This window comes from Periplaneta americana, chromosome 5, assembly GCF_040183065.1.
Source record: "Periplaneta americana isolate PAMFEO1 chromosome 5, P.americana_PAMFEO1_priV1, whole genome shotgun sequence".
In the NCBI taxonomy this organism is placed as follows: domain Eukaryota; kingdom Metazoa; phylum Arthropoda; class Insecta; order Blattodea; family Blattidae; genus Periplaneta; species Periplaneta americana.
In genome coordinates, this window is record NC_091121.1 from 60,546,763 (window position 1) to 60,573,807 (window position 27,045).

Below are 27,045 nucleotides of genomic sequence, written 5' to 3' on the forward strand. Positions count from 1 at the left end.
CAGGTACTATTTCGCATTGTCTGTAATGAGGCGATAGTAGCGATCCTAGTGGTTAGCAACTATATATGGATGCATATTTATTACATATTGAGCTTCGTGACTGTATATACTAGACTGTGATCGGACATGATACATATTACAGGCCATTCCTAATGCTAGTGTGTCTCGCCAACTGGACATTCACTGACTGGCATATTGACCATTCCTCATTATGTTAACGAGTCTCGTCAATAGAATGAATGCTGGGTAACTTCCGGTGGTGAACCCCGGATTCATTTTACCGGCATTATCACCTTCATTTCATTCAGACGCTAAATAAATTAGATGTTGATAAAACGTCGTAAAATAACCCAATAAAATAAAAAAAATAAAAAATCAATAGAATGTCCTTCGACTTCCTTGTGACATTCCTAGAGTAAATTATTAGGCAATCTATTGAAACAAAGTGCATAGAATATTGAACGCTTTAGTTAATACACAGCTGCTAGTTAAAGTTCACTATTATATGTGCATTTCGAACTGGCGGATCAAGGTCACGTACAAACGTACAAAAGTACAAACCACGCACGAGTCAATGAACTGATAACTGTGAACTGAAGCACTGGTAATTCGGCTGTCCTAGCTGACTTTAGTCGAGAGAATGGCACAGGATTGGGGTAAGCACACGTGGCAAATGCAGTCAATTTCTTGACCTTGAGCCGCCAGGTCGAAATGCACAGATAATAGCAAGTTACCTAGTATGTTGTTTTTACTCAACTATCCGAAAACAGGTCTGAACCTCACAAGTGATACCAAGAACACACCACTTATCAGGCAACTAGGTCAGGAGATAATAGAGTAGATGGCCAGTTCCTTTCCCCCAAAGTAGCCTATAGGCTATAGAGTGCCAAAATTAGCCATTAAAAAGTTTTTATTTGTGTGTGTGTGTGAGTGTGTGTGTGTGTGCAACAGCCAACGGAAGTCCGAGTCCGATTAGTCGATTGGTAGCCTCACATCCATATGCCTCAACATAGGTGAACGATTATCTTATCAGTACGGAGGTAACATATGGTTAGCACAAAGACCACTCCAGCGATGTAGCTGACTTACAAAACCGGATTTCGCTAATAAAACTGTAGGTAAAGTCCATCACGATGCTGAGTGCGCACCAGTCCCATATATTGGTGGCCACGAAACCAGGTGGCCCGGGTTCGATTCTCGGTCGGGGCAAGTTACCTGGTTGAGGTTTTTTCTGGGGTTTTCTCTCAACCCAATATGAGCAAATGCTGGGTAACTTTCGGTGCTGGACCCCCGACTCATTTCACCGGCTATCACCTTCATCTCATTCAGACGCTAAATAGCCTAAGTTGTTGATAAAGCGTCGTAAAATAACCTAAAAACCCATATACTGGCCAATTTCATGAAAAATTTTCTTTCCCTATGAAAACTCGAAGTCGTTCTCATTCCGAGATGCTAATCCAAAGCGTGACGCTTTAGACCACACAGATACCGCGTGAAACATCTTCAAGAGACTATAGGTTTGATATTATTAGTCCTGTATGTACCTAAAGATTTATAACATGCATTCAATTTTTAACTAACTATAGATTGTACATAGTCTGTTTCTGCATTATTAACGGTATTTTAATAGGATTCAGTGACCACAGCATAGCAAGTATTTATTTAAAGCATTTTTAAGATTATGTGTACAGCCTTATCAGGAAGTATCTAATAAATAATAATAATAATAATAATAATAATAATAATAATAATAATAATCCGTGACGCTACAGCTCTTGAAGGGCCCATACCGACCAGCCGGCTGCTGGCCTCGCGTACACAGCCGAAACAGAGGTTGACGATCATCCAACGAGAATGTAGGTATCGTGTGGTTAGCACAATGATCCCCCCCCCCAGCCGCAGGAAGTATATACCGGTATTAAAATTATCTAAAGTTATGAATTCGTCTATTAAGTAATGGAACGAATAATTAATTATGGAAGTAGCACTTCCTACATGTAAATAAGTTTCTTGAATTCACTGGAATCTTATCATTGCCGTGTTTCATATACAGTAGTATCTATGTCATTTTATAGTTATCTCATTGTTGAAGTTATTCCTTGATTTAAGTATTTACGGAGATGTTTGTACCCATTTACAGAATTTTATTAATGTTGTTTATTCACACTTCAAAACTAACAATTTAGGCTACTTATACATAAAGCTTACTGTTAAATCTGTAAAAACTCCCAACCGTTGTTCAACAGACGAGTTTCATTAGTTTATGTATAGGCCTCTGAGTAACGGCAAATGTATTATTCTATCTTATCTTCAAAGAAAGTAGTTAATCAAAATATTTACCTTGCATCTTCATTCAAGCGTATCTCCTGCTGGATAATATTTATAACCTTTCTAAACATTTAGGTAACTTATGTTTGAAATTTCTTAGAAATCTTCGATACAATAGCAGAGTATTAGACCTAATGTTGCCGATGTCCTACAGATAATGACTTTCAGATGACCCTCAGATAATAATGAGTGGAGTCAAGTCCTGTGAGCAAGAAAAGCAGGTAATGGGGCTTCATGACCCATTCACTTGTAAAGAAATCGGCCATTCAAAAGTTTTCTTGGTACAAGGCTTAAGTGAGGCCGGAGTACTATCGTCTATAGACCTCAAGGATAATATACATGACCCGTGATATTAACTGAAATTTCTTCTTCGGTGGTAAGCGAATATTATTCTAGCCCTGACCATCGCAATTTTAAAAACGGTAGCATGTGGAAGAGAACAATGATCAGGATCGCCAATGTCGATTTTAAACAACAGCTAGATGGAAGTACAGTTGCTCCATGCAATTCAAATGGGAGTTATAACGTGACAGTAGCTAGATGGCAGTATAGTAAACTTGATAAAAGTTGTTGCCGTCAAAGCTATAAGGCTGAGCATTCTGTTATATAGTGATCAGGGATTCTAGTCATCGGACTAGTCTCAGACCCGGCTTAGGGCGATAATATTCATAGTATGGCTACCTACGGAAAGAATATAGGTCCCTAATGCTGGGAGGCCCATATCGTAGATTTGGGGCACATATTCTTGATAGAGGGCTCCAGTTGAAAGCTTCTTTGAACGAAATACTGTTGTTCCAACGGTACACTTAATATCGTCGTTGTTCCTGCAAGAAATCCTGTGTGCAAAATATAACATTTTCCAGTAGGAAGAAAATACACATTTATTCGTCCTATGGCAGCCGTACGTAGGAGACTGTGAATTCTTACATTTTCGAAACAATGAAATATAATTACATATAGGAGATTTTATTATTTGCTGTATCACTATTTAAGTTATTTAATAGAGCAAAAATCTGAAAATCGATAAATATGTCTTATAGGAGTTATTGCAGGAACAAGGACGATATATTGTGTAGGCCTAATTAAGAAATTCCATAAGTCTCTCTTGTTAATTTTCCACTCAAAAGAACAAGGCCAGTTAAATTATCGCAAATTGTTTCAACTCATACCTTCACATAAAATTGTTGTATAATGGAACGAGGATGTCCTTGTTTATATATATAAATAAATTTAGCTTCCCTTATGAAAAGGTTGCCAGATTTGACAAAGCGTATTACATATAATTTGGAAACACACCTAAAAGGTAAAATGATACACATTAGAAACGGTTAGGGAATCAGATATGCAAAATGTCAGAAAAATTTATACCTAAGTAGCGTTTGCAGTTAAGAAAGGGGGGATATTATCAGATAAGTTAGAATGATTTGAATGCCGCGAGAAAAATAATAATACGGAGTGATTGGCATTGATATCTAAACCACAACAGCCATCGGTTAAGATAACTTGAAATTTCCATTATCACTCCCATACAAATGATTTCTCAATATCTGAATCGATCCTTTGAGGGCACTAATGGCTATTTCCTTCACAATGCTGTGTGTTAGGCTCAGGTTTTTACATTTGTTGGCAAAGAAGGAGGGTATGGTACCTCGTGCTCCCACCATCAGACTTATTACATCAATGTGGGACAGGCTATATTTATCTTTATAGAACGGGATTGTTGGTTCATAGATCCGTTTCTTTTCACTGTCCACCTCATGCGGTTGATCTGCATGTGTCTCAAATCTGATGGTGGGATCGAGAATGTATGCCGAGTTGTTCTTAATGGCTATGATATCAATTCGCCGAACACTTCCTTGTGTGGCTAGTCCCTGCACCTCTCGATGGACTGTAAACCCTACTTCCTTCAGTGCCTCGGCCAGCATAGAACGTACAGCATGGTGACGGATGTTGCGAAGGGCCTCACTATAGGGGCAGAAGCCAAGGATATGGGGAAGAGTTTCAATCTCGCTGAGACAGCGCCTACAGCGGGTACCATCCCGACTTCTACCCGGTACAGCTCGGACCGGAGCGACATAGCCTACCATTTTAAGGGCGTCTATCCATTCCGAGAGGGTTAGACCTTTGTGATTTCTTATCCAGCTGTTTGCTGGGGGGAACTCTTTGTTAAGAATCACTCCTTTACCCTTTTGTTGTAATTAATTGACATTGGTTCATTTTGTCAGTGGAGTTGATGAAACACAAAATTCTATACCATAACTGGAGAAGAAAGCGATTTGGATTATGTAATATGAAATAATTGAAGACCTGAATTGACAAACATCCTAAGTCCAAAATTTAAAGAATTTGTCTTTTTTACTTGACATGTGTTGTGGTTAGACTACTATCTTCCAAACAAATAATGTCCCAAGTTCGACTCTAAACCTGTGTTTTTAATCAAACAAATAAATTATATCGCACTCTTAGTAAAATACTGTCGTATCGAAAATCACATATAATAAAAATAATCAATTATCTAAGGTTTTGAAACCTATTTATTAAAATATTTTTACAGCTGTATTTTACTTTGGGATGTTTATCAATTCAGGTCTTCAATTGTATTATTTTAAATGAAAAATCTGCCCTTGAAACGATTCCCACAATTTAAATAACACTCTGTATAGAATCAGAAACCGATAATCTAAAGGTGAACGGGAATAAAAAAGTAGAGGTGAAAGGAATTGGATTAAGTGACGAACTTTTATGGAGAACGGTGATAAAATATAGAATGAGAGCGTTTTCATAGGCTACAAAAAGTACTGGTAAACCTAATTGTTATATAACTTATATTTTTAATTGATTATTTTACGACACTTTATCAACTGCTATAGTTATCTAGCGTCTGAGTGAAATGAAGATATTTCAGCGAAATGAGTCCAGGGTCCAGCGCCGAAAGTTACCCAGCATTTGCTCTTAATGGGTTGAGGGAAAACCTCGGAAAAAACCTCAACCAAGTAAATTATCCCAATCAAGACGTGCTAACCGTTAGGGAAATAGTCCACAGCGGTGGATTAATTGTTACAGTTAATGAATCTGAGTTAATGTCATTCAGTGTGTAAGTTTATTTTGTTGACTCAATTCAGAAGATAAGTTGCGAGTAAGCTACATTTCATGTTTCTGATATTTTTTAATGATATTAGGAACAGGATAACAGAGAGGGTTTGTAATTAAACTGGTTACATCAGCTGCTTGTCTATGCGGATTACGTGAATATGTTAGGAGAAAATCCACAAACGATTAGGGAAAACATGGGAATTTTACTTGAAGCAAGTAAAGAAATAGGTTTAGAAGTAAATCCCAAAAGGACAATGATTATGTCTCGTGATCAGAACATAGTACGAAATGGAAATATACAAATTGGAAATTCATCCTTTGAAAACCTGGAAAAATTCAATTATCTCAGAGCAACAGTAACAAATATAAATTATACTCGGAAGGAAATTAAACGCAGATTAAATATGGGAAATGTTTGTTATTATTCTCTTGAGAAGCTTTTGTCATCCAATCTGCTCTCAAAAAAGCTGAAAGCTAGGATTTATAAAACAGTCATATTACCAGTTGTACTGTATGTTTGTGAAACTTAGACTCTCACTTTGAGAGAGGAACATAGATTAAGAGTGTTCGAGAATAAAGTGCTTAAGAAAATATTTGTGGCTAAGAGGAATGAAGTTACAGGAGAATGGAGAAAGTTACACAATGCAGAACTGCACGCATTGTATTCTTCACCTGACGTAATTAGGAACACTAAATTCAGACGTCTGAGGTAGGCAAGGCATGTAGCACGTATGGGCCAATCCAGAAATGCATATAGAGTGTTAGTGGGGAGACCGGAGGGAAAAAGACCATTGGGGAGGCCGAGACGTAGATGGGAGGATAAAATAAAAATGTATTTGAGGGAGATGGAATATGATTGTAGAGATTTATTAATCCTGCTTGGGATAGGGACCGATGGCGGGCTTATGTGAGAGCTGCATTGAACCTCCGGGTTCGTTAAAAAGCCACAAGTATGTAAGTAAGTAGCCTATTATATTATTGTTCGACATACATGTGTAATAATAATTACAGCAAAACAATTTTCTTTCAAGAATCTTTTACTTGAGTAGCCTATATTAAGTATTTAATCAGAGATTGCAAAAAAATGTAAAAATGTAGGCCTACGTGATAGAGAAAAACGGAAAACATTTTTGGATTCAGCACACTTAGAAACATAAAAATCAGCTGAATTCACAAAAAAAATTGTAAGTCAATTTTGGTATGCCTGTGTTATCATACGTAGGTATATTAAAAAAAGACTCAATTATTAACAATAATAATACTACTGTACTTATATAACAGTAATACCAACAGGCATGTACTTCTAAGTTACTTATTGATGTAACAGTAGCGGAGTGTGGAAGCGAGTGTTACGTACTGCTGGTTGGAAGGTATGCTTATTATTCTGAAAATCCCGTTACAGATCTTCGCAGAAGAACACTATTGTTTGTGGAGACTTCCTTTTATTAGTTTCTACCCTCAAATACACTAAGTCTCGTCTTCCTCCGTCGTATTCATTCCACGCATTACCTTTAGCGTTGTCCCTACTAGGCCTATTAATAAAAGCATACTTAGTATTGTAAGAATACGCAAACCTCCCATTCACAATGCACAGTTTAAATAATTAGTATCCACTTCGCTGGTAGTCAGGCAACAAATGCTAAAGTCGCGTCGTATGAAGTGAGAAACAGATGCAGTATTTCTATTTCTGTCCCTTGTTACACACTAACTAAAATGACTGCATAGAACGAATTGAAGAGATGGATTCCAAAGTTTCCTAAGTCTTTTTATAAGAATTTAATTTACATTGTTCACGTTTTAATTTATCCTCTTTAAGCTAATGCATGGTGTAAACAATATAAACTGCTAAAAAAAAAGGAATTGGTGATAAATCATACATTACTGGACATAAAAGTCTAATAAAATTTTTCTGTAACTTTTGTGATTTTCCTATAAAAAATGTTACCTGTGAGTCTAAAGTTTTTGGGAATGATAGTAAACCGTCAGTCGTCGATCGGTGAATGCTATGGAATGGTGATGAAGTTATGTTGATGTCTGTCATGGGGGAAACGGGGGAACCCGAAAGAAATCCAAACTGTTATCTTGTACGTCACAAGTTTCACTATGGATTTTTCTATGACGAAATGGTAAAAGCCACTAAAACAGCTGTACAGTATACTGCCCTTCGTGCTGATCCCATTTTAAGAATTTAACCATATGTGTCTTGTTTAATGCGTCTGCGCCTTGAAGTATTAGAGCAAAGATAATAAACTGGAGAAAGAGGACAGGCCACGAAGAACACTAAAACCTCTGACTATACCCATGATTAGGCCTATTTAAAGGTTTTGACGTAGAACTACAATACAGCTTTCTGCTCACAGTTACATAAAAATGCATCTCCTTCTTTTGCTCTCTTTGTAATCCCCTTGTTTTCCTTGTGTCCCCGTTGTACTCCTTCCATTCCTTTTATTCTCCTTGTGTTCCTTTTATTCTCATTGTCTGCTTCTTGTTTTCAGTGTATTCTTCTAGTAATATTCTTATTCTCCTTGTTTTTCGCTTGTTTTCCTTGTGTTTCCATTCTTCTTATGTTCCCATTTTTCTCCTGTTCTCCTTGTGTTCCCTTTAATCTCTTTGTTTTCCTCATATTCGCCTTATTCTCCTTGTCTTCGTTTTGTTCTCTTTCCATTCCCTTTATTTTCCTTGTCTTCCTCTTGTTCGCCTTGTATTTCTGTTATTCTCCTTACGTTCCCATTGTTTTCCTTGTGTTCCCGTTGTTCTCCGATTCCCCTTGTTATCCTTGTGTTCCCATTCTTCTCCTGTTCTCTTTGTTTTCCTTGAGCTCTTTGTCGTCATCTTGTTCTTATATATTCGCTTTGTTCTCTTTCCATTTCCTTTATTTTCTTTATCTTCATCTGGTTCTCTTTGTCTCTCCCTTGTCCTTGTGTTCTCGTTCTCATGTATTCCTCTTGCTTTCCTTGTCTTCCCTTATATTCTCCTTGTCTTCACTTTGTTCTCCTTACCTTCCCGTTCTTCTCCTTGCCTTCCCCTTGTTCTCATATTTCCCTTGATCTCCTTATATTCCCCTTGCTCTCCTTGCATTCCCTTTGTTCTCTTTGTCTTCCCATTATTCTCCTTGCCTTCCCCTTGTTCTCCTTATATTTCCTTTGTTGTCTTTGCATTCTCCTTGTTCTCTTTGTATTATATTTGTTTCATTTATCTCACAACCCACACGTAGTTCGACATAAAGATAGGCCTATACAGCAGCATAGCAAAGCTATGCACCTGTTGATTTTTTATGTTGTGTTTTTTATCATTGTACACCGGAAGCTCTTCATGATGGCAAATTGCTTGTAGGACAAATACAAGCAATTTAAGAAACTCAAATTTTGCCCGCGACGAATTCTTCCCTCCGTAGTCAGGAATTGAACCTCGGCTCTGTGACCACAAAGCACACGCGACGACGACCGTGTCCTGCAGGTTGGAACTGGCGCATAACGGCGCGTAAACCGGCACCCATGGATGAAGACACCATGCTAAATTTTCAGGAGATTGATTGGCAAGGCATCTCATTGTGTCCGCTGAGTTGCTGAAAAAGCAGCAGAACGCGCGGTTCGTGCATCCGACTTCGTCACCGTTTCTTCATCTTGAGATTGTGGATTGCAAGTTCTTCCCACGTCCCATATCGGGAGGGCTGCTCCCCCCTACCAGAACCAATCGCCTCGTAGCGCTGTGCTGCGACGTGCTTTATAATCGTGGACCTAATCAGATCCCTGCCACCCTCGCGAGGCCAAACCTCCCTCTCCTTACATGCCACCCTAATTTGATAACGTACGGCGATAGTACCTTATTAGTTTGCAGAACTTCACAAGACTACAAGTGTGGCGGTCGTACGTTTCCTATCTTCCACGTTTCTGAGGCTAGACTGCAACTTGTTCAAGGACAAGCCAGGGTTACGTGCCAGACTACAAATAATTCAATGATTCTAGTTTTATATTGGTAGTAAAGAAAATTATAAAGCTGACTTTGTAACCAGCATTAAGTTTATTGTCATCTCAGCACCAGTGCAAGGTCTAGTCAGGTATTATCGTAATGGGAGCACAGGCATGGTATGGGAGATAGATTATTGGACGCCTTGGCTATGAGGACAGCCTACGCGCTTCCGATCCAAGCGGTCCATGGTTCGATGCCCGGCGTGGACAATGGAAGAGATTTGTCTTCTTTCTATGTGACTGGTAGTTTGTCTCATGTCATGTGATGTGCTGTATTGTCTCAGCGGTGGCGAAGTGCCGTACTGACAACATGTTTGTTTTCAGTTTCCTTACTCCGCAATGGATTGCTAAGTCGGTTTTAAAAGGAAGAGGTAAAATAGGCGAAGGAAAAAAAAATATCTTTAAATAGTTATAAGAACTTAGGCCTACATATGAAAATAAGGTTTGATTGATTTGTTGGAATAATTTTTTTTATATATTACAGGGTATGTTAAATTATGTTAACAATTTAATGCAGGTATCGTCAGCACAGAGCACCCTGGGGCTAGCGTCTCTTACCCGCGGAAAACGCAGTGCACCATGGTGCACTCGTAGCTGCTAGCTGGTATGCTCTCTATCTCTTCCTGCTGCACGATGGTGCATATGGGACGGCACCGCTTACCCTTTGCACATTTCAGCGAGTGCTGATGACCACTGATTTAATGGAAAAGAATTATTTTATTTATTGTTTTATTTCAAATATGCCTAGTTGTCATTGGTGTCGGTTAATGCTAGAAAGAATAAGACTGGTGGCAATATTGATGAGATAAAACCTACAGTATATGTTAAATTATGTTAACAATTTAATGAATATAAAGTATGTTAAATTATGTTAACAATTTAATGCAAAAGAATTATTTTATTTACTGTTTTATTTCAAATATTTGTTTTTGGTGACAGGTTAATGCTATAAAAGAAATAAGACTGGTGGAAGTATTGTTGAGATATACAAGATATGTTAAATTATGTTAACAGTTTAACGGATATAGAGTTTGTTAAATTATGTCAAAATTTAATGGAAAATAATGATTTTATTTATTGTTTTATTTCAAGTATTTGTCATTGGTGACAAGTTAATGCTAGAAGAAATAAGACTGATGGCAATATTGTGCAGATATACAGGATATGTTAAATTATGTTAACAAGTTAATGGATAGGCTATATAGTAGACTATGTTAAATTATGTTAACCATTTAATGGAAAAGAAAATATTTTATTTATTATTTTATTTTAAGTAGGCTATATGTCATGGGTGACAGGTTATATGCTAGAAGAAATATGAGTGGTGGCAAGTTTGATGGAAGAGTTTAGGTCTCCAACCATAGTCCGTAGGAAGTTTGAATATAGATTTCATCGAGACCCACCGAAGGTGAAATTCTGATGGTGTAAATGGGCCTTACTTTGTTGACACCCCGACAGTGAATTCCGGATTGGATTTCACACATGTTCCACTCACACGCTATCAATTAACTTACATTGAAAATACGCTACGCGTTGTATTTTCAACAGGATGGTGCACCTATGCATTTTGCTCGTAATGTTCGCGACTTTCTAGACAACACATTTTCAGGGAGATGGATAGGAAGAAGTAGACCTTTACAGTGGCCTTCCTATTCCCCTGCGACTTTTGATTATGCGTTATGGTGAAAGAAAGGGTATAAGCTTACAGCCCGGGAGTTGGAAGTGTCTATGAATCGTCTACAATCGACCACCACTGTCGTCTACCAATCCTTGAACAAACCGCGAGGAACATCTACTGTACCACGGTGGATTTGGCGTCACGTAAACACAAGAGATGCCCTCTTTTTTCGAGACGGAGATGATAATGAAAAAGGAATTGTGGAGAATTATGGTGGGAGACGAGTAAAAAACTAGAAAACCCCGAGAAAGACCCTCACAACCTTGGCTTTGTGCATCACAAATACAACTCCGCCAACGTCGAGATTTGAACTCGAGTTCGCGATCGTCGTAGGCCTAAGCTAGCGCTCTGCCAACTCAGCTACCAAGACGGAATTTCTTTCACCTACCATTTTCAGAGAGAATAATGAAGAAGGGCAACGATTTTTTTTACTGGAGAGTAGGACTTACGATATTACGTTACCCTTTACTCTCTCCTTTATGATCACAATTGTTAGTGTCATTAACATCTTGATCATATTCAGTTATTCAAATTATCATATCATTTTGTGAAAAATTAAGTCTAAAGGCCGAACTGAACCGACAACAGAATTTGATTATCGTATTTGCCAGCGTAGCTATCTTCAGCGTCTTGTCTTCATCATAGATGTCCTGTAGGTCTACTATAAGAGTCAAGAGAGGAAGTAACCTATATATTACATTTTCTCTTAGACGAGCGAGGTTCTTATCTTAGGCCTACCATCCGCAATCCCACGGAAATGTATCTGAGACCTAGTAATAGGCCTAGGTCTATTTGATTTTGTTTAGTTTGTTTCTATGTTTTCTTGTTTGCGGTATCGAGATTTTACTTTTGTCACTTTACCTACATAATAGGCGGGCATATGACGGAACTTCCTTAACATTGGGTCAGCACGATGCATTTAAATGAAACAGCAATCTACCCTACACCAATCCAAACTGCAACACAGAGCGAAAGAAATTACTAAACCACAGGAGTCACAACTGAATGAAGAACTAGAGAGAAATAATGCGGATTGCTTTACTGTTAGCCTAAATGCTGTCAAAAAATCTGAAAGTTAGAATTTATAAAATAGTTATATTACCGGTTGTTCTGTATGGTTGTGAAACTTGGACTCTCACTTTGAGAGAGGAACAGAGATTAAGGGTATTTGAGCATAAAGTTCTTAAGAAAATATTTGGGGCTAAGAAGGATGAAGTTACAGGAGAATGGAGAAAGTTACACAACAGAACTGCACGCATTGTATTCTTCACCTGACATAATTAGGAACATTAATTCCAGACGTTTGAGAGGGTAGGGCATGTGGCACGTATGGGCGAATCCAGAAATGCATAGGCCTATAGGCTAGAATGTTAGTTGGAAGGCCAGAGGGAATAAGACCTTTGGGGAGGGCGAGATGTAGATGGGAGGATAATATTAAAATGGATTTGAGGAAGGTGGGATATGATGGTAGGGACTGGATTAATCTTTCTCAGGATAGGGACCAATAGCGGGCTTATGTGAAGGCGGCAATGAACCTCCGGGTTCCTTAAAAGCCATAAGTAAGTAAGTATTATGATGATGATGATTATTATTATTATTATTATTATTATTATTATTATTATTAGCGTATGTTCAAGGACTTGCCTTCGTAACCTGTTCGGTTATTATTCTTGTGAGAATTCTGAACCTACAAGTAGTGGAACAACCTGATCATGTGGTCAAAATGGCTTAACGCACCTTTAACACAGGTCAGATCTAACACAACACAAAGAATAGGTAGACTACACATCCGTACGGGAGAACTACACTACATATCTTACAAGCATAAATAACATGGGAACATTTTATCTCTGTTCAGAAAATTGTAAGCAACAGAAATGTGGCTTTCAAGAGCACTGACAGGACTTTCGTTACTTGATCATCAAAGAAATGAAGCCATCCGTGACAAGTTAAAAATGCAGGGCATCATCAGCACTGTCGGTACTCACAGGAAAAATTTGGTATGGTCATCTGATGCATCCAGACAGAACAGCATACAAGCATCTGCACAATACAGCGAGAGGAAAGTTAAATATCCGAAGAGCGAAGAAACTAGGAAGGAGGCCTACCAGTTGAGTTCAGAAGGTGGAACCAAATAGTTTCTTAATCCATATATAGACATATGGTAATGATGATGACGATGACGATGATGATGATGATGGTGTTGGTGGTGGTATTAATCTAGTTACTGTATTTTTCTCTATGGACCGGTATTCAGCTTGTAGAACTGTCCTTACCTGACCTGACATTAAGCTCGTCTATTTTATAGGGCTATTATTATTATTATTATTATTATTATTATTATTATAATACTTATTTACTTACTTAGTTTAAGGCTTTTAAGAAAGCCGGAGATTCATTGCCGCCCTCACATAAATCCGCCATCGGTTCCTGTCCTGAGCGAGACGGGATATTATTAGATTTAATTCTGGATCAGTTGTTATAACATTTTTATTTGATTGGATGTCCTTGATATTTATAGGTTTTGTTTTTTTTTATTTCTTCTTTAGTTATTTTGTATAGTGATGATTTAATCCATTCCTTACCATCATATCCCACCTCCCTCAAATCCATTTTAATATTATCCTCTCATCTAGGCCTATGTTTCGGCCTCCCCAAAGGTCTTTTTCCTCCGGCCTCCCAATTAACACTCTAGGCCAGGCCTGCACAAGGTTTGCGCTCTCCGAGCCGGCTCACAGCTCATGAGCGGAATGCAGATATTAGCTGCGCTCTGTATAAGGGTGGACTGGAAGTAGGGGTGGATCTCGTACAAAATATACACAAAAGGAAGTACTATTACAAGTGCTTATGAAATGAATTCCCGTTCAGTGTTTGCAAAACTATCTCGGACTATTATTAATTAATAAAGAAATATTTATTTTACAGAAGCAATAGAAATTCTATAGGTAATGTACAATATCATTTTGTTATATTTTTATTTATCAGTACATCAAAACGAGGTTTTATGCTGTTGGCATCTGAAAGGAACAGTAGCCTACTGATCGTAATGAAACATCAGTTACAGATGTTCGATGTCTGCCTTTATTAAAGTTGATTATAGAAAACAGTTGCTCACAAATATAAATGTTGAGCCAAACATAGCAATCATTTTCACAGCCAGCCTGTGTAGTCGTGGATATTATTGCTAGGGCCTAATGTTTAGTCTTGTAAAACTCAACCAGGCTAGTAGTATTATTCAAACGATATTTAGTCCTTAGGTCACATTGAAGATCAATAAGTTCGAGCTGTAAATCTTTAATGCTAAATGTTATGTTCCGTCTTTTAGATTCCTCCATACTGAACTGTAGCAGTAGGTAAGCAACGTGAAACAGTTCCTGAGAATAGGCCTACACACTGCACTCCACTAGATAACTGAGTGGTCGTTTTCCTCTCCTCCTCTCCTTTACCTATAGCAAGTCTATGTCATTCTGACGTATCTTCCTCTCCGTTTCGGCGAGCGGTAAACACAGCTCTCCCGCTCCGAAAGAGCGCGCGCGCTCGTTGAGCGCTGTTTGTGCAGGCCTGCTCTAGGCTATATGCATTGCTGGATTCGCTCATATGTGCTACGTAATCTGCCCATCTGAAACATCTGGATTTAATGTTCTTAATTTTGTCAGGTGAAGAATAAAATGCATGCAGTTCTGCGTTATGTAGGCTAACTTAGTCCCAAATGTTTTCCTAAACACCTTGTTCTCAAACACCCTTAAGCTCTGTCCCTTCTGAAAGTGAGAATCCAAGTTTCACACCATACAGAACACCAGGTAATAGGCCTATAACTGTTTTATAAATCCTAACTTTCAGCTTTTTTGAGAGCAGACTGGATTATTATTATTATTATTATTATTATTATTATTATTATTATTATTATTATTATTATGTAGAGGTTTTATTAACGAGTAGGCTGTGATAAATATAAATTTATCAGTGCAATAAAAGAGTTACATGTTGAATAGGCCTATAGGCCTTACAATCTATACTCAAAGCAGGTAAAAAAATTGATGGTACTTTAACACTATAGTTTATTTGATTTAATAGACTTCATGTCGTAGACTATTGTAGTAGGCCCTATTACATAAACCATAGGCCTATAACCAATAGAATATTTCCATGACTACTGTGTGGAAAAAATTAAATATGAAATGGAGCGAGACGATCCACGTGAAAATTCACATACACTTCTGTTCCCATCTACCACGAATGACGTTGGAGTAAACTTTTCATGTGACAACGTTACAATTTTTTTCTTTCGTACTTCCAACATTGGCCTGGTCGTTTTACGTAAGAAATTATGGTTTTTATGTTACCAAAGATTTACGGCAAGGTGTTGTTTGTTAGTAGGCCTACATCACCCACATTATTTCGTTCATATATTGTTCTGTGTATGTTTCTGTGGAGACTAGGGAAGGCCTGTATTGAGGCAGTGTTTAGTGTGTGGTACAGAGAAATCCATTACATCCCCTACAGCAGCGTTTATCAAACTATGGTCCGCGGACCACCTGTGGTCCTCGATGTCTGCCTTTGTGGTCCTTAAAAAAAACAGAAGAAAAAATAAAATTCAATCGAATTGTGTATCACACTATAGCTGAAAATCTCAGAGTTTGTAAATGACACATGGGAATCGCCTTTCACTTTTCTCCCAATACTGACATTTTATTAAATTTATTTAACCTACCCGTCTATCGTCTTCCCACTCTACTCTCAGCAACAAAAGAGGGATTTAAAGCACTATGAACGTGGTGTTTCTCGCTATCTTTTGCGTGCAAATCTGGCACTGTGTCTGTTACCCAGCTAGGGACCACCCGAATTCATAACAGGACCAAAGTACCGAACCTTTTCATGTATTTATGACTTTCTTAATAGATTTGCTGACACCCAGTCTGCACATTCAAATGGCCACGTACTGAACGTCGTACACCAATAATAGAACATGCAAAATTGCATTTTTACTTGTTGAAAATCGGGCATGTTTCTGCATTTTTTTTTTTATTTCTGTGTTTGCAAACGACGATATAAGAAATTTTCTTCTATTAACATTAACTTAATTAGTTAATATGAATATAAAATTAATTGAATTAAATTCATTTTAATTAATTATTTCTACATTAAAATGTAAGTATACTGGTATTAAAATATGCTACATAAATGATAAATTTGCTTTCGAAAGGAACAAGAGTAAGGTGGTCCGCGGAACTGTTCTGGCTTAAAAAAATGGTCCCCACTTCAGAAAAGTTTGAGAAACACTGTCCTACAGTTATTGGAGTGTTAAGTCCTTCAATAGGGGAGGTTAAACGGAAAAAGAAAGTCTCTTAGAACAACGACTCGAATAGGCCTACGTTACTGTGAAATTCTTATCTGTTCCTACTTCTCTTTCGAAGAAAAAAAACACGATAAAGATTTCTATCCTTCTAAAAATCTATTGTTCTCGATTGGGGGAACTCGCGAACATGAGATATTCTGTCAGTCATGGTAACCACTCGACCATCGATGATACTGATATGATGATGAGTTGCAATTGTAACTACAAACTCTACTCAAGTCAATTAAATGGCCATTAAAATAATGAAGTAGTCTTGAATTAGAACGATGGTACAGGGACATCATTTTATTTTTACTTCAATTTTTATTGTACCTGAGTTTTTGAATGTACTTCACTCCCACCCTTTCTACTAATGAATTTCAATCGTCCTCCACACAGATCCAACACCGCATATGCAGTCATAGTAGCCTTACGGTCATAGTAAACAGTACGTTCCAAAAATATGTTCGCGTTTTCCAGTGAGCTTTCAATATTACATCATTTTCGCACAGGTACTGTCGTCCATTTGCCTACGTCGCATTCCGATTTTCCCACCTGCTTCTATTCGCCTCTCTGTAAAGACTAGTGGCTGGGCTGTCTTAGCTCTTTTCTGAGAACATTAATTTCTGTTAGGAACTGGACGTCTACGTAATATTATACCCATACAACTGTTTAAAATAACTTAAATAAAAGGGCCTCGTTAAGTAATTAACTGTCACGTGATTTCCCCCCTTTCTACGATCCTGCGACATAACCACTTGGACGGACAGTAGATAGCATGTCTGAGTAATTTTATCTTTTCGGATCGAGCAGAAGTGAAGATTGAATTTACAGTACGTAAGATAATCTTTTACAGAGTAGGTACAGAATTATTTCAACATGAGTTACTAGTACAAAAGACGAAACTCGTAATTTGAATTACACACATTAGAACTGAAGCGTGTATCGAAACGAACGGCCACCATTTTCAAAAATGTGTTTAAATATCCATATTATGATTATTTTTCAATTTAACTTCATTCTCTATAATGTACGCTAATGTGCGGTAGACAGTAAGAATATACACTGCATAATGAATACGTCCTCATGGACAGCTCAGTTCGTGAGTAAAACACTCATTGTTAATACTGTACTGTATTTTGATTAAACAAAAACCTAATGAAAATTATCAAACTCAAAAGCGTGATATTTCCTAATTTATGTAAATGGATGAACTACTTTTCTTCCCTCCTATACCTAGTAAAGTGATTTGTTTGTATATTACGTCAGTATCATCGAACTCCAGTCGTGGAAGGTGGTAGCAACCGTTGATCCAAAGGTATAGCCAGGTTAATATTAGAAATGTTAGTAAAAATAAAATGATGTCCCTGTACAAACTGAACTTTGGAAGACAATTTGTGGTGTAACCGCTTTAGGCCTGTCCAACAGTCATCTCAGAGCATAAGAAAGAAAAACACAGACGGTCATACACTTCGCTAATTGTAGGCAACACAATAGACGTCACTCACACGTCGCTGTTTTTGGGAGGCGAAAGTGTCGGGGTTGTGAGTGCGGCTTGCCGCTGCGGGGAGCCGGCCGGTGTTCTATGGAAGCTTTGCGGCGGCGGCGTTCTCGCTCCGTTAGCGTTCGCTTCGCTCTTAACGTCGGCTCCGTTAACACTACCGAAAATTGCAACAAGTTTTCGCAACTTGATAGGAACTTAATGGGGATTGGGCTTTTATGAGGGGCACAGTTGCGATGGTAGAGGTCACTCTGAAACAAGCAGGGGGCCTCCTGTCCGTCCCCCAGGGAGTGAAGTTTCGTAAGACTCCGCCCTCCCAGGGGGCGCTCCACCAATCTGGTTAACCAATGGGAGACCTCTGGCAATGTAACACAGGGCGCCTGCTGAACTCTTGTGTATGTGCACTTCTCTCCGTCTCGCTCCGCTCTGTGGGGGGGAAATCTGTGAAAAGCTGAAGGGACCTACTGCCGGTCACATGCGAGAGAGCGAGGTAGGGGATCGCGCGCGCTCTCTGTCTGACAGAGACAACACAATAACCAAGAAGCGACAAGACCTCTTCCCTCCCCTACTACCACCACCATCGCCGCCACCACCCTCTCCAAATCTTCAAGGAGATCCTTCACAAACACTCGAGGGTCCAGCAGTCCAGAAGCTGCTCTCGATCGGTGAGCACGGTGACCGCACGATTCAATGCTCCCGAGCCTCGCTAACACATCGTGAAGCTCAGTCGCCCAGTGAGTGAATGGGCCAGACAGTGACAGTGGCATGATACAAAACAAACCTTATTTATATTACGTTCATTCATAGTCGCTTGTCTACAGTTTTCTGTGTGTTAAGCTGGGCACGCCCCTTGTGAGGTGACTGTGCTGTGATTATCTGTATATCGATTAGGACAGTAGCTGTGTACAAAGTGACTCCAACGCGCGAGCAGGAGATGAACAGAGGTGTTTTAGTTGTGTAGCTGTTTAGACTCGTTGTTGATGGATGTAAAAACCTGGATTAATGTTAGCTTTAGTGAGCCTGGACTCCACGTCTCGTTTTTGTCTCAGTCATAATGTTGTTCAAAGGAAACAGTAGTCGCCTTGAACTGCTAATCGAGAAGATCCAAGCCAACAAGGAGAACCACAACGTCAGCGAGCAGGACATTAAAGGTACATGACATGACATTGTTACTTTCTAGCTTTGCTTTCCGGGAGGTCCAGGGATTGCTTAACCTAACAGCGGATTATTTACTTCCTTTCCCTGAGGCGTAATTCGTTATGAACTCTTTCCTTATGACTTCTGTTTTTGCTATATTGCCATTTCTTTCCTATACTAGAGGCCTATAAGAGAAAGATACGAGAGAGCTATGTTAAATACTCCAGTACTTTGAGATTTAGGTTGTACTTTTTTTTAGTTGTACAGCTAATTTAGATTTTATTAACTTCTATTAATTACATTCTCGGTTATTTTTCAGATTTTCTGGAAACGTAAACGTTTGCATACAATTTAGAGAAATTACGTAGAGATTTGGTATTATTCGGAGGAATTTTGAGGTATTACTCTTTGCGCGAACGATTGCCGATTTCGAGAGAGGCATTGGCGCTGCGTTATACGATACGATCCAGTGTTGATGTTTTAGTTCGCCTACTGGCCGCCGGCAATCATTCGCGCAACGAGTAATATGTTTAATAATAATAATAATAATAATAATAATAATAATTTCTGGCGCTACAGCCCTTTAAGGGCTCAGACCAACCAGCCGGCTGCTGGCCCATGCCCACATGCCGAAGCAGAGGTGGATGATCATCCATCCAATGTGATTAGCACGATGTTCATGTATGTTTACAATTGTAAAAGTGTACCTTAAATAGCTATTGTTAATTTCCTGTTATCGTATGTGAAACATCGAGAATTGACTCATTAAATGAGAAATCAGTCCATATTCTGTCCTAGCATTTTCATGTGAATACCATCTTGATCTGATATGTGTCAAAAACTTAGGCTACAATGTAAAATAAGACGGAAACAGTTTAGGCAAATAGAAAAAAAATATATAGTCTATAATTAAAACATACAAAATTTGGGTATTTTGTTTTTAACATTTTTACGAAAACTAAGACAAATAGGTCTACGTTAAAAAAATAAACACGCTCGTAAAACTGAGATTACACTGTGTATTTTGCGAACCTCATTTCTTAGTTTTCCCTTAATCTTATTAATTAGTGTGTCCACGGTTAATTCATGTCCTAGTTCAAATGCTGGGTAGCTTTCGGCGTTGGACTCATTTAGTTGGCATTATCACCTTCATCTCATTCAGAGGCTACACAACCACAGCAGGTGACAAAACGTTGTAAAATAACAAATTAAAACATTATCTTAGTTCTGGGCCTATTTGTCAATAATTAATATGCTCATTGGAACACAATAGCGCCTTCATATGAGATAAAATGTTATAAATAAAATACATGGTACTCAGCGTTTCAGGAAGACATAGTCTAGTCGCTATGTAGTTTGGAAACCACGGTTTTGGATTCGAATCTCGCGAAAATTTGTATATGTATGTTTGTGGAAACTCGGCGTCGTGCCTATCGTAGGGTCTACTTCATTTTATTACCTTTGCCATTCGTGTAACATTTTGTGACAGTTTATGTAAGTCATAATATGAGCTTAGCATACAACATCCCTAGGAGTTTGAAAAGTATCCTCGTTATTCATATGTTTGAGGCATATTAATTAAGTTAATAGACAATTTTTATTTTCTTTACAAATTCAATTGTTTTCAAATGACACAATTTTTAATAAATAGACATTATTTTAAGGAATTATATAAATAATCATTGTGTAGTAGATTGAAGTTAATCATTAAAATAAATAAGATAAAATAATGCGTAAGAAAGTAGATAGGCGTAGGCTACATTGCATTCCTTCGTATTATTCGTAGGTTGCGGAGATCTAGAAGACTATCGATCTTTCTCAGGATGTAAGCTACGATCGACCAGTTCGACTTGATAACCAGTTCGCTCCACACGCTTGTAGAGCTCTACGACTTTCATTAATATTTCCAACTGGCTTGTTTGTTGTTGTAAACATACTGAAAATGAACTCTGTCCGTCAGTCAAAGTAGTCTAAGTTATATGACTGAAAAGAAAATGAAAATATCGAAGCACTCGGAAAGAATCTCATTCACAAGCTTTGACCACCGCAAATGCCAGAGGGGCTTGTCGGAGACCGAATCGTGATTGTATTAATGAATCAGCTGACTGAACTATGACTAAGCTTCCCATTACGCATGTAATGTTAATATATCATAAGTTCATCTGTATGAAATAAGAACAATTTTCGTTTTGTAATTATGTAAGACTTTCTATTTGAGTTTACTCCCAACATGATTTTGTGCACCTCGGTTGAAAAGCGTATTTTCACATTATAATAATTTAATCACCTTACAGAAAATTGGAAGTGTACAATTAACAAAATACAGAATACATTCTACCACTGACAATGTAGGTTCATTTACTTCATCTTCTTGGGAACATACATACTTACTTACTTACTTACTGGCTTTTAAGGAACCTTATTCTCAAACACCCTTAATCTCTTTTCCTCTCTCAAAGTGAGAGTCCAAGTTTCACAACCATACAGAACAACCGGGTAATATAACTGTTTTATAAATTCTAACTTTCAGATTTTTTGACAGAAGACTAGATGACAAAAACTTCTCAACCGAATAATAACAGGCATTTCCCATATTTATTTTGCGTTTAATTTCCTCCCGAGTGTCATTTATGTTTGTTACTATTGCTCCAAGATATTTGAATTTTTCCACCTCTTCGAAGGATAAATCTCCAATTTTTATAGTTCCATTTCGTACTATATTCTGGTCACGAGACATAATCATATACTTAGTCTTTTCGGGATTTACTTCCAACCCAATCGCTTTACTTGCTTCAACTAGAAAACATACAAATTTCCAAATTAAAGGATGCGTTTCTTTTTCACCTTTCGCCAAATAATACATTTTCAAAGCGCGCCACATTTTAACAAAGCGTTCAAGAGCTAAATGATGGGGCAACCATCGAACTAGAATATGACGCAAAATCTGAAAATAGTCCTGTTGAGTAAATTCACAGAACGACCTATGTTCCTCGACATTCTTACATGACGACGAGAAGTCGGAATATATTTTGAAGACTAATGCTTCAACATCATACTTAAGGAATTTAAAACCAATCTGGCACAATTATGCAGTAAGACTACAGTACAGTAGTGATAAAAAAAAAGCGGACCGATCCTTGTAGCTGATTTCTGAGCCTTGTTCACTCCAGAGCCACGATACACTGATAACTAAGGCTTTCGTGGTTCGAATCCTGCCTGGAAAGGAAACTTTTTTTTTGTTCCTTATTCAAATTTATTCCCAATACGTTTCGATTGCAGCGATATTTTACTACTTAATTAACTTATTATTCCCAGAACTTGAATTTTACCAGCTTATTTTCTAATGGCTTTCGAAATGGACTACGTCAGCAGTCGAAACTGCACCAATTTCAATAGATTACTCGCTATCTTGTGAATGCGGGCGTGGCATGCGCAGTGGCTCATTTCGGGGGCTTTGATTATTCCGTCGGTCCGGTTTTTTGCCACTACTGTACATGGCAACAATTAGTCTTTACTAGGCTATATTAGGATTTTTGTATTTCATTTTTTCTGAACACTGAATTGTATTTACCATAATTAAATATGCATTGTCAGCCGAATAAGCTACAATGTTACTTAAACTAAGTCCAATTCCTGTAACAATTGATATAATTTTATTTGAAATATCTTCAGCACTCTCATTATACTGTATTCATAGAAGTCTAGAATATCGCTACGTTTTCCATGTTTTACAGAACAATGTGTCACCGCTAATGGGAAATGCTTCTTGCTACCTTTATTTGACGCATCTGAAGCAATTGAGAATGGGGTATTTTTAAGTCGTTCAGAAGCCATTCCTGTGAGAGTGGTAAAAGAACGCTTGTAACTTGGTCTTCACATTTGTTTCGCGCACAACTTATTTTTTTCGCTACTGAAGAGTCATTGAAAACACAAGAGTAAAGTTGATTACCACAATCTTGTGAATTGTAGGAGGGGTGATGTTTTAAACCATGAAATGTTAAGCCAACTCAGTTGCTGTAACTGAGTATCAACTGAATATCGTGGGGACATAAATTTCAGAGTAGAATTATTCCTACTTTGTACTCTGTAATGTTCTTTGTGCCTCTCTGATTCCAAATGCTTATTAACAGCTTTAACGTCATCATACTTTACTGTAAATGAAACATTGCACACTTTACACCTGCAAGAAAGTTCATCCTCTCTTTTTTTTAGCAGTACTTGTACTTATCATTTGCCAGCAATTCATCACGAAAAGAAATAAAGTATATTTTTGCCGGATTCATATTCAACACAACACAATACTTAAAAAAAAAAAACTCGCAGAAATTCCCTCACTTCTCATAACAGACTGCACTGCACTATAAAGCTGTAAGAACTGACTTGTGAAGTGAATATTTAGCTTTAAATTTGACATTTTTCCATTGTTATGCATTCAGATTTGGTTAAAATACTGCTACAAAACTTTATTAATGACAAAATTTAATTGACAATGGTTGATTGAAGTCATATTTCTGAAATATATTCTCATCATATCAAAATTATCTGTCTTAATTTTATATTTACGTCATCTTTCATTGTTAGTGATTGTTGGCGTAATATGAGAGAGACTAGTGTCCGATTGGCGAAAAAAGAAGCGCGCTGAAACTTGAACTCTACCACAGACGCTCACTTTTAAAGTTAGGGCCTACGTGCTTGCGTCATTGTAAACCTGACACAGATGCTCACTTTCAAAGTTATTTGTTAGACAGTGAATTTTCACTACAACATTGCCAATATTATTAACATTTTAAACGCAATTCGGCAGGAGATGGATTCATAAAACCGGGTATTTCGGGCGGTGCCCGGAGATCTGGCAACCCTATTACGTATATCAATGACCACGTTATTTGAATTGATATCATTTTGTCTGTCACAATTTAGCTCCCAGAATTGTTTGGAATTTTAATATCTTTGTTCTGAAATTTTGCCAGAGCAGCCATTAATTCGTTTTGTGCAGTCAACAATTTTTGGAACTTTTGGTGAATGCGGTTTATCCTCTGTAGATTTATATTATAATCTTGTCTGTCTTTTTGAACCATCACCAGAGATATGTTGCTCACCTTCTGTTTCTACCACCACCTCTTCGTCATCTAAATACTCTTCTGGTGGTCTAGCTATTTCTAGTGAATTTTCACTTATTCATACAAAACAGTATAATAATAATAATAATAATAATAATAATAATAATAAATCATTCACCTTGAAACAACATTGCTATCTTCTTTCCTCTTTAAACCACTTCAAATCGAGTTATAATCCAATACATGTTTTTAGTACAACTCACAGACGAAAATAGATATAAATAATAAGACATTTGGTGCGAATTTCCACTTTTGCAACTCAAACCTTTTCAGGATAACAATAGGCCTAATAGTGGCGTGAAAAACATTAAGTCAAGTGTTAAATGTAAGGTTTAATTTGAACTGCATAAAACAAGACTGAAATTGACAGGTGAAACCCACTAACGGACTTAGTGTGTTGCACGTGTTTATTTTCGTTCATTTGGTATTTAGTGGTAATTGAAATTATTGATTATCTCATAAAGAATTATAGATATGACATAATGGACTTCACCAGACGAAAGTTCACGAAATTTTACATAAGGAACATCCAAAACCTGAAATTACTAAAAACTGACTTAGTGTGTTTCACCTGTAGGCCGGCGATATAAGCTTAGCAGAGCGAATTGCACACCGTTTATCATTTCTATAAGTTAAGTTATCGTCATCCTTAGAGCTGAGTATTGGTTACGTTTGCTATTAATCTGAAGTTGGCAGGTTCAAACCCTGGATAGAGCGATGAAATTTTTAAGGTTGATAAAATATATTCGGCTATGTTATATTCAATTTGAAAGGAAGTACAATTCGGGGCACCGTGTCGTAGTTTTGCAAGGAATAAGAGATCTCGTCCTTGAATGGGTCCACTCCGAAAAAAAGTCACAGCTCACGCCAAAATATAATTTTTCTATTTTATACGTAACGTTGATAAGCGAGCTATTTTAGAATCTTTCTATGCAAGTGATCGCAAGGTATTGAGTCAATCAACTTTAATCATTTTCCAGCTTATTTGCTATTTATATCATTGGTTAAATTTTGATAATTCTATTCTGAATTATATTTTATAGACTAATTTTATTCTATTGAAATTTTTATAACACGATATGAAATGTATTCGTCGCAGATGCTGAAGGCCTCTCTTCAAATTCTACACTATCATCTATATGTTAACACGTGAATTTTTGTTTTAATGTACAAATCGAATCATTATTTTGCTCGTTTCATTTCCCTTGATCTTTTATGTTTGTTAATTCCGGATCCCAGTGGTCAACCTCACTTGAGGACGGATGATTTGAAGTAAATCTTAGTAGTATGGTTACTGCTTATTTCAGCAGAAAGCAGGTAGTTGGTTAATGACGTCAAACGTTGCCAGTGTGCATCTTCTGTGGCAACAGCGCCTTTTGTATTCCCATCCTGTTATGCGCGTGAACCTCTGTCTAGTATGACTGGGACTATAGCGATCGTCCTGTCATCGCAGGTAATGAATTCCGTCTCACAGGTGCCCCCACCCCTGAAAGGAATTCTCCACACTGCTAGACGAACAGATTCCAGGAAAGTGTGTTGACCATATCCGGAAGCGTTAGCAACCATCCAGTCAACCCACAGCCTATTGAAAAATAAACCGTTAGACTGAGTAGGCCTACAGACTGTTCTACTGTTCTGTGTAACGGTATATGTAATTAATTTGAGGGTGGTAGAGTCGCCTGGTTTCTTACCCGCGGCGTTAGCACTCTGTAACAGCTTATATATGTTATAAATAAGGCCCGGATTTTGATGACATATCATCTTTTTTAATTAGTTATTTTACGACGCTTTATCAAATTCTGTGGTTACCGTCTGAATCAATCAATCAGTCGTTTATTAATGTCATGAGCAACAGTTAGTTGCAATAGACATAAAATATACTAAATTACAAGAGATATTTGACATAAAATATAAAAACAGATGAATACAACAATACAAATGAAATACAATACTGGTAATAATAAGAACAATGACCAATACTAATAATAATCGTAATAATAAAGAGCAATGTAGCTTATAAATTTAGAAAACATTTACAGTGGAGTCAAGAAATTCACTAATATTATAGAGTGGATGGTTGATTAACCAGTTACACAAAACAGATTTAAATTGTCTATAACTTGTATCATGCGCCTTTTGTGGTAACTTATTAAACATTGTTATTAGCAATAGAATTGAACCATTTTTTGGACTTACTTAAAATCTAACTCTAGGTTCTGAAAGACAATAATTGTACCTTGTATTATAGTGATGAACTTCTGTTTTAGGGTGATAAGTATTAAGGTTTTTCTTAATTTTCATTAGACATTGGAATATATATATATATATATATATATATATATATATATATATATATATATATATAAATTTATGACAGTTAAAATTTTTTCTTGAATAAATAGTGGTCTACAGTGAGCGTCATATGCAGACACCGTTAAAATGCATAAAGCTTTTTTTTTAGAATGATAATCTTGGATATGCTACTGCTGTTTCCCCAAATATAAATACCAGATGATAATATACTATTGAAGAAGACGTAATAAGAATTTATGAGATAAAGGTTTTAAATGTCCTAATAAGTAAATTATTCTTGATAGCCTAATACCTAACAAATTAATATGTTCATCCCATTCTAGTTTAGAATCTACAAGTCCTAACAATTTTACCTGTGACTGAGTTTCGGCGTTGGATGCATTTTTAAACGAAAATATTATATTTTGAGTTTTATTTAAATTTAAACTGAAACCATTCACCCGAAACCAATTTACTGGAGTATTATATGATTTTTTTCATTGTAGAATTCAACATTTTTATATCAGTAAGTGAGGAATAAAGAGTTGCATCATCTGCAAATAATACAGATTCACAACTATCATTTTCTGGAA

At 37.2% G+C, this 27,045-nt stretch overlaps 1 protein-coding gene across 2 annotated transcripts in view; it reads left to right on the forward strand.

The window, feature by feature from the left end:
- Nucleotides 1-27,045, forward strand: part of L (zinc finger protein Lobe) — a 1,127,861-nt gene that overhangs the window by 898,999 nt on the left and 201,817 nt on the right. Inside the window, exon 1 of one of the 2 annotated variants that reach the window (XM_069825790.1) lies at nucleotides 18,560-19,054. The exons of the other annotated variant lie outside the window; for it this stretch is intronic. Within the exon in view, the coding sequence (XP_069681891.1) occupies nucleotides 18,958-19,054 (97 nt within the window). The 5' untranslated portion in view covers nucleotides 18,560-18,957. Of the gene's footprint in view, nucleotides 1-18,559; nucleotides 19,055-27,045 lie in introns of those variants that run through there. 2 annotated transcript variants of the gene reach the window in all.